This window comes from Anolis carolinensis, unplaced genomic scaffold (genome assembly GCF_035594765.1).
Source record: "Anolis carolinensis isolate JA03-04 unplaced genomic scaffold, rAnoCar3.1.pri scaffold_54, whole genome shotgun sequence".
Lineage (NCBI taxonomy): Eukaryota > Metazoa > Chordata > Lepidosauria > Squamata > Dactyloidae > Anolis > Anolis carolinensis.
The window spans coordinates 32,501-44,529 of record NW_026943863.1 but is presented as its reverse complement, the minus strand read 5'-3'; the positions used below and the strand labels follow the sequence as shown (position 1 = coordinate 44,529).

The following is a 12,029-nucleotide window of genomic DNA, read 5'->3' as shown; positions in this document are numbered from 1 at the left end:
AATCAGGCATGGGCCAACAGAGAGAAACAACAAATGCTTTGGAAACCATTTGCAGTGTTTTATTTTCCGGACCAATGTTCTGTGCCTTTTTTGCATGATACATGCCTCTCTCCCATGCTAGACCTTGCTCTGGGCGGCCCGTTTTTGCACGGCGTCGTTGTAGAAGCGGAGAAGGTTCCATCCGTGCTTGGCGCTGAGGTCTCCTCCTCCAAAGCGCTGCAAAACGGCGTAGTTTTCCGGCTTTTTTGACGAAGAGTGCATCCGGAATTCGGTGCAGCCCCGGGCCCAAGCCGACTGAGCAAAAAAAACCAAACAGACGAAATAGCAGGCATGGGCCAATTTAGGCCCTCCAGGTGTTTTGGACTTCAACTCCCACCATTCCTAACAGCCGGCAGGCTGTTAGGAATGGTGGGAGTTGAAGTCCAAAACACCTGGAGGGCCTAAATTGGCCCATGCCTGCTCCAAAATACAATTTCCCGAAACGTACCTCTGCAGCTGAGGACATGAGCTTCTTCCCGATGCGCCTCCCTGCAAGAACGAAAAACCAGTGGCGTTTAGAAAGCAGTGCAAAACTGGATTAATTCCATCGTGTGGATGGATTCCGCAGTGACAACCATTCTGCCCCGCTCCCATTGACCTCTAAATTCCGGCATGACGTAGAAGTTGTCCACATAAAGATTCTTCCCCTTCCAGGTACTATAAGTATATGCGGATAGGATGTAGCCAACAATAGTGTGACCTATGGAAATAGATAGACAGAAAGATTGACAGCAATGGCGGCATGGCGTGAAACAGAAAAGAAATACAAGTGTTTTTTTTAATACATCCGCTCCGGGTTTTAGTCTGAAACTTAAATGAGTTTTCCAAGTTGTTGAATTCTAACCTCGACACTGAGACAAGGCTGAGCCTCTATACCTCTCCTGAGAGGCCTTTTAGGACTAAAGGGCGGGGCTAGGGGTGGGGGCGGGGCTTCTTCCAAGAGCCCGAGACAGGGCTGAGTCTCTATATCTCTCCTGAGAGGCCTTTTAGGACTAAAGGGCGGGGCTAGGGGTGGGGGCGGGGCTTCTTCCAAGAGCCCGAGACAGGGCTGAGCCTCTATACCTCTCCTGAGAGGCCTTTTAGGACTAAAGGGCGGGGCTAGCGGTGGGGGCGGGGCCTCTTCCCAAGAGCCTGAGACAGGGTGTGAGCCTCTATCTCTCTCCTGAGAGAGCTTTTAGGACTAAAGGGCGGGGCTAGGGGTGGGGGCGGGGCTTCTTCCAAGAGCCCGAGACAGGGCTGAGCCTCTATACCTCTCCTGAGAGGCCTTTTAGGACTAAAGGGCGGGGCTAGCGGTGGGGGCGGGGCTTCTTCCAAGAGCCTGAGACAGGGCTGAGCCTCTATACCTCTCCTGAGAGGCCTTTTAGGACTAAAGGGCGGGGCTAGCGGTGGGGGCGGGGCCTCTTCCCAAGAGCCTGAGACAGGGTGTGAGCCTCTATCTCTCTCCTGAGAGAGCTTTTAGGACTAAAGGGCGGGGCTAGGGGTGGGGGCGGGGCTTCTTCCAAGAGCCCGAGACAGGGCTGAGCCTCTATACCTCTCCTGAGAGGCCTTTTAGGACTAAAGGGCGGGGCTAGCGGTGGGGGCGGGGCTTCTTCCAAGAGCGCGAGACAGGGTGTGAGCCTCTATCTCTCTCCTGAGAGAGCTTTTAGGACTAAAGGGCGGGGCTAGGGGTGGGGGCGGGGCTTCTTCCAAGAGCCCGAGACAGGGCTGAGCCTCTATACCTCTCCTGAGAGGCCTTTTAGGACTAAAGGGCGGGGCTAGCGGTGGGGGCGGGGCCTCTTCCCAAGAGCCTGAGACAGGGTGTGAGCCTCTATCTCTCTCCTGAGAGAGCTTTTAGGACTAAAGGGCGGGGCTAGGGGTGGGGGCGGGGCTTCTTCCAAGAGCCCGAGACAGGGCTGAGCCTCTATACCTCTCCTGAGAGGCCTTTTAGGACTAAAGGGCGGGGCTAGCGGTGGGGGCGGGGCTTCTTCCAAGAGCCTGAGACAGGGCTGAGCCTCTATACCTCTCCTGAGAGGCCTTTTAGGACTAAAGGGCGGGGCTAGGGGTGGGGGCGGGGCTTCTTCCAAGAGCCCGAGACAGGGCTGAGCCTCTATACCTCTCCTGAGAGGCCTTTTAGGACTAAAGGGCGGGGCTAGGGGTGGGGGCGGGGCTTCTTCCAAGAGCCCGAGACAGGGCTGAGCCTCTATACCTCTCCTGAGAGGCCTTTTAGGACTAAAGGGCGGGGCTAGGGGTGGGGGCGGGGCTTCTTCCAAGAGCCCGAGACAGGGCTGAGCCTCTATACCTCTCCTGAGAGGCCTTTTAGGACTAAAGGGCGGGGCTAGGGGTGGGGGCGGGGCTTCTTCCAAGAGCCCGAGACAGGGCTGAGCCTCTATACCTCTCCTGAGAGGCCTTTTAGGACTAAAGGGCGGGGCTAGGGGTGGGGGCGGGGCTTCTTCCAAGAGCCCAAGACAGGGCTGAGCCTCTATACCTCTCCTGAGAGGCCTTTTAGGACTAAAGGGCGGGGCTAGGGGTGGGGGCGGGGCTTATTCCAAGAGCCCGAGACAGGGCTGAGCCTCTATACCTCTCCTGAGAGGCCTTTTAGGACTAAAGGGCGGGGCTAGGGGTGGGGGCGGGGCTTCTTCCAAGAGCCCGAGACAGGGCTGAGCCTCTATACCTCTCCTGAGAGGCCTTTTAGGACTAAAGGGCGGGGCTAGCGGTGGGGGCGGGGCTTCTTCCAAGAGCCTGAGACAGGGCTGAGCCTCTATACCTCTCCTGAGAAGCCTTTTAGGACTAAAGGGCGGGGCTGGGGTGGGGGCGGGGCTTCTTCCAAGAGCCCGAGACAGGGCTGAGCCTCTATACCTCTTTTGAGAGGCCTTTTAGGACTAAAGGGCGGGGCTAGGGGTGGGGGCGGGGCTACTTCCAAGAGCCCGAGACAGGGCTGAGCCTCTATACCTCTCCCGAGAGGCCTTTTAGGACTAAAGGGCGGGGCTAGGGGTAGGGGCGGGGCTTCTTCCCAAGAGCCTGAGACAGGGCTGAGCCTCTATACCTCTCCTGAGAGGCCTTTTAGGACTAAAGGGCGGGGCTAGGGGTGGGGGCGGGGCTTCTTCCAAGAGCCCGAGACAGGGCTGAGCCTCTATACCTCTCCTGAGAGGCCTTTTAGGACTAAAGGGCGGGGCTAGCGGTGGGGGCGGGGCTTCTTCCAAGAGCCTGAGACAGGGCTGAGCCTCTATACCTCTCCTGAGAAGCCTTTTAGGACTAAAGGGCGGGGCTGGGGTGGGGGCGGGGCTTCTTCCAAGAGCCCGAGACAGGGCTGAGCCTCTATACCTCTTTTGAGAGGCCTTTTAGGACTAAAGGGCGGGGCTAGGGGTGGGGGCGGGGCTACTTCCAAGAGCCCGAGACAGGGCTGAGCCTCTATACCTCTCCCGAGAGGCCTTTTAGGACTAAAGGGCGGGGCTAGGGGTAGGGGCGGGGCTTCTTCCCAAGAGCCTGAGACAGGGCTGAGCCTCTATACCTCTCCTGAGAGGCCTTTTAGGACTAAAGGGCGGGGCTAGGGGTGGGGGCGGGGCTTCTTCCAAGAGCCTGAGACAGGGCTGAGCCTCTATACCTCTCCTGAGAGGCCTTTTAGGATCAAAGGGCGGGGCTAGGGGTAGGGGCGGGGCTTCTTCCCAAGAGCCTGAGACAGGGCTGAGCCTCTATACCTCTCCTGAGAGGCCTTTTAGGACTAAAGGGCGGGGCTAGGGGTGGGGGCGGGGCTTCTTCCAAGAGCCCGAGACAGGGCTGAGCCTCTATCCTGAGAGGCCTTTTAGGACTAAAGGGCGTGGCTAGGGGTGGGGGCGGGGCTTCTTCCAAGAGCCCGAGACAGGGCTGAGCCTCTATCCTGAGAGGCCTTTTAGGACTAAAGGGCGGGGCTAGGGGTGGGGGCGGGGCTTCTTCCAAGAGCCTGAGACAGGGCTGAGCCTCTATCCCTCTCCTGAGAGAGCTTTTAGCACTAAAGGGCGGGGCTAGGGGTGGGGGCGGGGCCTCTTCCCAAGAGCCCGAGACAGGGCTGAGCCTCTATACCTCTCCTGAGAGGCCTTTTAGGACTAAAGGGCGGGGCTAGCGGTGGGGGCGGGGCTTCTTCCAAGAGCCTGAGACAGGGCTGAGCCTCTATACCTCTCCTGAGAGGCCTTTTAGGAGCAAAGGGCGGGGCTAGGGGTGGGGGCGGGGCTTCTTCCCAAGAGCCCGAGACAGGGCTGAGCCTCTATACCTCTCCTGAGAGGCCTTTTAGGACTAAAGGGCGGGGCTAGCGGTGGGGGCGGGGCTTCTTCCAAGAGCCTGAGACAGGGCTGAGCCTCTATACCTCTCCTGAGAGGCCTTTTAGGATCAAAGGGCGGGGCTAGGGGTGGGGGCGGGGCTTCTTCCCAAGAGCCCGAGACAGGGCTGAGCCTCTATACCTCTCCTGAGAGGCCTTTTAGGACTAAAGGGCGGGGCTAGCGGTGGGGGCGGGGCTTCTTCCAAGAGCCTGAGACAGGGCTGAGCCTCTATACCTCTCCTGAGAGGCCTTTTAGGACTAAAGGGCGGGGCTAGGGGTGGGGGCGGGGCTTCTTCCAAGAGCCTGAGACAGGGCTGAGCCTCTATACCTCTCCTGAGAGGCCTTTTAGGATCAAAGGGCGGGGCTAGGGGTGGGGGCGGGGCTTCTTCCAAGAGCCTGAGACAGGGCTGAGCCTCTATCCCTCTCCTGAGAGGCCTTTTAGGACTAAAGGGCGGGGCTAGTGGTGGGGGCGGGGCCTCTTCCCAAGAGTCTCTATATACCTCCCCTGAGACACGGGGGCGGGATAAAGAGATTCAGCCCTGTCAGTCACTTGGGAAGAGGCCCCGCCCCCTCCTCTAGCCCCGCCCCCTGTGTCCTGGCAGGCGACGCAGGACAGGGATAAAAGCTCAGCCCTGCCTCAGAGCTCGTAAATCCGCCCATCCCAGTCCTGGCCACCCATTTGTGGCTCCGCCCACCTCTCCTCCCATCCTTGCATCTTGGACTAGGGGAGAGGCTCAGCCCCGCCCTCTTGAGCAGGAGCCACGCCCACCCCTCTAAGCCACGACCCTTTCCAGGGGGTGCTGAGTCATATTTTTTCTGGAAAGGGGGTGGTAGGCCAAATAAGTTTGGGAACCACTGTGTCTACACCAACCCATATAATCCACTTCAAACATCAAGATATGGCAATATCTTTCTCCAAAGAATTGGAAAGGAAACTGGTCTTATTTTCCTCTTTGTTGTCCGCTTCCTTACCTTCCTTGCTTTTCTGTTCTGGGGGAGCCTCGGCCACGAAACACTCGAATTTGGGTCTCTCCCCGAATCCGTCTTTGTGAAGCACTAGAGGAGAAGCAGAGGAAAAGGACCTAAGGATGGCCATCTGTCGGGGGTGCTTTGATGGTGCCTTTTCCTGCATGAAGGCAGAACAGGGTTGGACTAGATGGCCTTTAGAGGTGCCTTCCAACTCTATGATTCAATGCCATGGATGCCGCACCTTTCACTTCCGCAGCATTGAACCAAATCAGTGTCAAAACATAATACAGTAGAGTCTCACTTATCCAAGCTAAACGGGCTGGCAGAAGCTTGGATAAGCGAATATCTTGGATAGTAAGTAGGGATTAAGGAAAAGCCTATTAAACATCAAATTAGGTTATGATTTTACAAATTAAGCACCAAAACATCATGTTATATAACAAATTTGACAGAAAAAGTAGTTCCAATACGCAGTAATGTTATGTTGGAATTACTGTATTTATGAATTTAGCACCAAAATATCACGATATATTGCAAACATTGACTACAAAAATGGCTTGGATTATCCAGAAGCTTGGATAAGCGGGGCTTGGATAAGTGAGACTCTACTGTACATCGAAAGTGGTGGAACAATATATTGATATATTGATAGGAAAGTGAGGGAGGTGAAAGGTTTCTGAAAATAGGTGAAGAGAGAAACCGGAAAGGGGGGGGGGGGGAAGAAAGAAAGAAAAGAAAAGAAAAGAAAAGAAAAGAAAAGAAAAAAATAAAGAAAAAAATAACATTCTTAATTTGTCTCCCCAGCTAAAAATACAGTTTGAACTATACAGTATTTAACTTCTTCTACCAAAACCATCTTCTGTAAATATTCAGACCCAGAGATGTATACTGCCATTTAGAGTCAATTAATGACATTCTGATTAACAGAATGAAAGGAATTATAATGTAAACATTCATTTCCTTCTCTCTTTTTAATTAATACTTCTTGGTTATATAGAATACTTTATGAGAGAGCATGATTTGTTCAAAGCCGGAGCTGTGGCGCAGGCTGGCGAGCAGCTGCTGCAATAAATCACTCTGACCATGAGGCCAGCCCGTGGCAGGGTGAGCACCCGTCAATTAAAAAAAATAAAAAATAGCCCCTGCTCGTTGCTGACCTAGCAACCCGAAAGAGAGTTGCATCTATCAAGTAGGAAATAAGGTACCACTTATAAAAAAGTGGGGAGGCAAATGTAACTAATTTATGACTTTGGAATGAGGAAGTGCCGTTACAGTGGATAATGAAGCAGCTGCTCCCCCCTGTGGCCAGAATCGAACATTCCTTCAGGAGAAGGTTAAATTGCCTCTGCGTCTGTCTCTGTTCTATGTGTATATGGGCATTGAATGTTTGCCCTATATTTTCATAATGTGATCCGCCCTGAGTCCCCTTCGGGGTGAGAAAGAAGGGCGGAATATAAATACTGTAAATAAATAATAAAATAAAAACGCAGTGTAGACACACCCTGTCCAACACAATGCACAACAATGCAGACGGACACTTCGACACATTCCTTACCCTCCATATTTGGGTAGAGTTGGGTCAACGGGACGTTGTAGATCACCGCAATTTCCTGCAAATAAAAGAGAGAAAACGGTCTAAACGAGGGTTGGGTTTTCACAATAGGGTGTGTCTACACGCCGGAGTTAACACAGTTTGATCCCCCTTGGAACTGCAATGGCTCCATGCAAAGGGATAGTGGGAGTTGTGGTCTTAGAAGTTCTTAACCTTCATTGAACTACAACTCTCAGGGTTCCATAGCATTGGGTGCGTCTACACAGTGGAGATAACACAGTTTGGTCCCACTTGGAACTGCAATGGCTCCATGCAAAGGGATAATGGGAGTTGTGGTCTTAGAAGTTCTTTAACCTTCATCAAAGTACAACTCTCAGGGTTCCATAGCATTGGGTGCGTCTACACAGTGGAGATAACACAGTTTGGTCCCAGTTGGAACTGGAATGGCTCCATGCAATGGGATAATGGGAGTTGTGGTCTTAGAAGTTCTTTAACCTTCATTGAACTACAACTCTCAGGGTTCCATAGCATTGGGTGCGTCTACACAGTGGAGATAACACAGTTTGGTCCCACTTGGAACTGGAATGGCTCCATGCAATGGGATAATGGGAGTTGTGGTCTTAGAAGTTCTTTAACCTTCATCAAAGTACAACTCTCAGGGTTCCATAGCATTGGGTGCGTCTACACAGTGGAGATAACACAGTTTGGTCCCAGTTGGAACTGGAATGGCTCCATGCAATGGGATAATGGGAGTTGTGGTCTTAGAAGTTCTTTTAACCTTCATCGAACTCTCAGGGTTCCATAGCATTGGGTGCATCTACACAGTGGAGATAACACAGTTTGGTCCCACTTGGAACTGGAATGGCTCCATGCAATGGGATAATGGGAGTTGTGGTCTTAGAAGTTCTTTTAACCTTCATCGAACTCTCAGGGTTCAATAGCATTGGGCCGGGAAAGTTCAAGTGGTGTTGAACTGTGATAATTCCACAGTGCGGATGCAGCCCAAGTTTAGTGGCTCACCTTAATAAGACGCAGGATGTCCTTCAGGTCTTTGGGGGCACATGGGCGCACAACAACACTCATGGCTTCGCCTGAAATGCTCTGGCCCTATGCGCAGACCCTTCTTTCTTTCCTCCCTCCCTTCCTTCCTTCCTTCTTCTCTCCTGTCCGGTTCAACTGGATGACCTCCTTTCTCCCCTCCTTCTCTCTCTCCTTCTCTTCCCTCCTTCTTCTTCTTCTTCTCCTCCTCCTCCTCCTCCCCTTCTCCTAGCAAAAGGGCACCCAGCCATGCAGAACATCCCAAGTTCATGCCCTGCCACATCCAGGAAGATCAGGGCACGCCTACACATCATTCATTATTTCATTTCATTTCATTTCATTTTATTATTTTACGGTATTTTAAGATGATACTGTTTTATTATGGTGATTATTTTATTTTAGGGTATTTTATTTGGAAATACAGTAGAGTCTCACTTGTCCAACATAAACGGGCCGGTAGAACGTTGGATAAGCAAATACGTTGGATAATAAGGAGAGATTAAGAAAAAGTCTATTAAACATCAAAATAGGTTCATCATGTTCTACAACAAATTTGACAGAAAAAGTAGTTCATTACACGTTAATGCTATGTAGTAATGACTGTATTTACGAATTTAGCACCAAAATATCACAATGCACTGAAAACATTGACTACAAAAATGTGTTGGATAATCCAGAATGTTGGATAAGTGAGACTCTACTGTATACAGTGTATGTGTGCATATATATTGTATACATGTGTGTGTATATATGTGTTCATATATATACTTCTATATGTGTGTGTGCATGTGTATATATGTATACAGTGTATGTGTGTATATATATGTATATATCTCTGTGTATATATATATCTGTAGGTATATATGTATATGTGTATATGTATACATGTGTGTGTATATTTGTGTATACACGTGTGTGTATATACATATGTGTATATATATATTTGTATATATGTATATGTGTGTATATACATGTATATATATACGTGCACACACATACAGTATATTTATTATTTAATTATTTACAGCATTTATATTCCGCCCTTCTTTCTCACCCCGAAGGGGACTCAGGGCGGATCACATTACACATATTAGGCCAGGGGTCCCCAAACTAAGGCCCGGGGGCCGGATGCGGCCCATCGAAGCCATTTATCCGGCCCCCACGGCACAAGGGCAGAAGGGGATTGGGCTAAATGGCCCAAGGGGTCTCTTCTTCCAACCCTTATTATTATTATTATTATTATTATTATTATTATTATTATTATTATTAACATTGAGGCTGGCTGGCCATCTGTCAGGGGTGCTTTGCTTGTGCTTTTGGTGCACAAAGGCAGAAGCGGGTTGGACTCAATGGCCCAAGGGGTCTCTTCCAACCCTCTTTATTATTATTATTAACATTGAGGCTGGGTGGCCATGGCCATCTGTCAGGGGTGCTTTGCTTGTGCTTTTGGTGCACAAAGGCAGAAGGGGGTTGGACTCAATGGCCCAAGGGGTCTCTTCTTCCAACCCTTCTTCTTCTTCTTCTTCTTCTTCTTCTTCTTCTTCTTCTTCTTCTTATTATTATTATTAACATTGAGGCTGGCTGGCCATCTGTCAGGGGTGCTTTGCTTGTGCTTTTGGTGCACAAAGGCAGAAGCGGGTTGGACTCAATGGCCCAAGGGGTCTCTTCCATCCCTCTTTATTATTATTATTATTATTATTATTATTATTATTATTATTATTATTAACATTGAGGCTGGCTGGCCATGGTCATCTGTCAGGGGTGCTTTGCTTGTGCTTTTGGTGCACAAGGCAGAAGGGGGTTGGACTCAATGGCCCAAGGGGTCTCTTCCAACCCTCTCTTTTATTATTATTATTATTATTATTATTATTATTATTATTATTATTATTATTAACATTGAGGCTGGGTGGCCATGGCCATCTGTCAGGGGTGCTTTGGTTGTGCTTTCGGTGCACAAAGGCAGAAGGGGGTTGGACTCAATGGCCCAAGGGGTCTCTTCCAACCCTCTTTATTATTATTATTATTATTATTATTATTATTATTATTATTATTAACATTGAGGCTGGGTGGCCATGGCCATCTGTCAGGGGTGCTTTGCTTGTGCTTTTGGTGCACAAAGGCAGAAGGGGGTTGGACTCAATGGCCCAAGGGGTCTCTTCTTCCAACCCTTCTTCTTCTTCTTCTTCTTCTTCTTCTTCTTCTTCTTCTTCTTCTTCTTCTTATTATTATTATTATTATTATTAACATTGAGGCTGGCTGGCCATCTGTCAGGGGTGCTTTGCTTGTGCTTTTGGTGCACAAAGGCAGAAGCGGGTTGGACTCAATGGCCCAAGGGGTCTCTTCCATCCCTCTTTATTATTATTATTATTATTATTATTATTATTATTATTATTATTAACATTGAGGCTGGCTGGCCATGGTCATCTGTCAGGGGTGCTTTGCTTGTGCTTTTGGTGCACAAGGCAGAAGGGGGTTGGACTCAATGGCCCAAGGGGTCTCTTCCAACCCTCTCTTTTATTATTATTATTATTATTATTATTATTATTATTATTATTATTATTATTAACATTGAGGCTGGGTGGCCATGGCCATCTGTCAGGGGTGCTTTGGTTGTGCTTTCGGTGCACAAAGGCAGAAGGGGGTTGGACTCAATGGCCCAAGGGGTCTCTTCCAACCCTCTTTATTATTATTATTATTATTATTATTATTATTATTATTATTATTAACATTGAGGCTGGGTGGCCATGGCCATCTGTCAGGGGTGCTTTGCTTGTGCTTTCGGTGCACAAAGGCAGAAGGGGATTGGACTCAATGGCCCAAAGGGTCTCTTCCAACCCTCTTTGTTGTTGTTGTTGTTGTTGTTGTTGTTATTATTATTATTATTATTATTATTATTATTATTATTATTATTATTATTGCTTGATGGCCAACTATAGTCCGGCCCTCCAGCAGTCCAAAGGATTGTGAACTGGCCCCCTGTTTAAAAAGTTTGGGGACCCCTGTATTAGGCAAACATTCAATGCCTTTTTAACATAGGACAAAGACAAACAACAACATAGCTCCGAGCGGGCCTCGAACTTATGACCTCTTGGTCAGTGATCCATTGCAGTTAATTGCACTGGCTTGCTCTCCCGTCTGCGCCACAGCCCCGGGCTGTGTGTGTGTGTGTGTGTATACAAATGCAAATGCAATGCTGTCTCAGCCTCCCAAGTGAGCAATTTCAGATTTTGGAGTATTTTGTGATTCCGGATAAGGCATGCTCAGTCTATATTAACAGCCAGATTTGTCAAGTACGACTCTTTCAGATTAAGTTCTAAGAAAGAAATGCCCCTTACGCAATGTTTGTTACTTTTGGGACTACACCTCCCAGAATCCCATGTATTAAAGTAACTTCCCCAAGCTCTGCTGTTTATGCAGAAGGAAAAATACCGCAAAGCCTGGAGATGAGCGGTTCCGCATTGAAGTCCCTCCTGACCTCTCCTACGGATGCCCTCTGGACTCGGTCAACTGTTCGTTAACAATTGCTAGAAATTAAAAAAAGGATGATTAACTCACAAAAAACGTAGTCCCGGGCCTACTTTGCAGGGCTGTCGCGAAGATGGAATAAATATAATGGAGTGTTTGTGGGGCCGCCAGACAAAGCCCTCTGCCCTTGTCCTCACTTTGCTCCAAGGAAGAATATTAAAAGAAATATCACTGTCTAGACACTGAGTTTTGGGGAAGTTGCTTTTGGGGGGACTACAACTCCCAGCATCCCTCATTCATCAGTGGTGGATGTGGGGAGTTGTAACATATATGTATGTATATTGGTTACTACAGCTGTGAAGGTGTTCCACTGGCACGCAAGAATGACAATGTAATGAGTAACAAGTAGTTAGTTACCATGGTAGTTCCTTGGAAGAACATTTGCAAAGGAGTTTGCATCTCTTCTAGAAAAAAAGGGCATGTCAATTATTATTATTATTATCTCTATTTCTATTATTATAATAATAGTAGAAATAGAGATAATAATAATAATAATAATAATAATAATAATAATAATAATAATGATAATAATAATTGAGTAGTTACCTTGGTAGTAACTAGTAACGAGTAATTACCTCGATAGTTTCTTGGAAGAATATTTTCTAAGGGGTTGGAATCTCTTCAAAAGGTCATGTACAT

General features: G+C 48.8%; 1 protein-coding gene across 1 annotated transcript; it reads right to left on the bottom strand.

Moving 5' to 3' along the window:
• Positions 1-37: 37 nt before the first annotated feature.
• On the bottom strand, positions 38-8,051 carry LOC103283002 (thialysine N-epsilon-acetyltransferase). The gene is made up of 6 exons (XM_062966963.1): positions 7,848-8,051; positions 6,831-6,885; positions 5,279-5,362; positions 638-739; positions 488-528; positions 38-294 (listed from the first exon to the last, which is right to left on the bottom strand). The coding sequence occupies exons 1-6, from the start codon at positions 7,908-7,910 to the stop codon at positions 118-120; spliced, it is 522 nt and encodes a 173-aa protein (XP_062823033.1). The 5' UTR covers positions 7,911-8,051; the 3' UTR covers positions 38-117.
• Between the last annotated feature and the right edge of the window lie 3,978 nt (positions 8,052-12,029).

Coding starts and splice junctions, on each gene's coding strand:
- LOC103283002 (XM_062966963.1), bottom strand. CDS start 7,910: ATGAGTGTTGTTGTGCGCCCATGTGCCCCCAAAGACCTGAAGGACATC. Junction 6,886..7,847: donor ACATCCTGCGTCTTATTAAG/GTGAGCCACTAA, acceptor TTTTATTTGCAG/GAAATTGCGGTGATCTACAA. Junction 5,363..6,830: donor ACTCTACCCAAATATGGAGG/GTAAGGAATGTG, acceptor CTTCTCCTCTAG/TGCTTCACAAAGACGGATTC.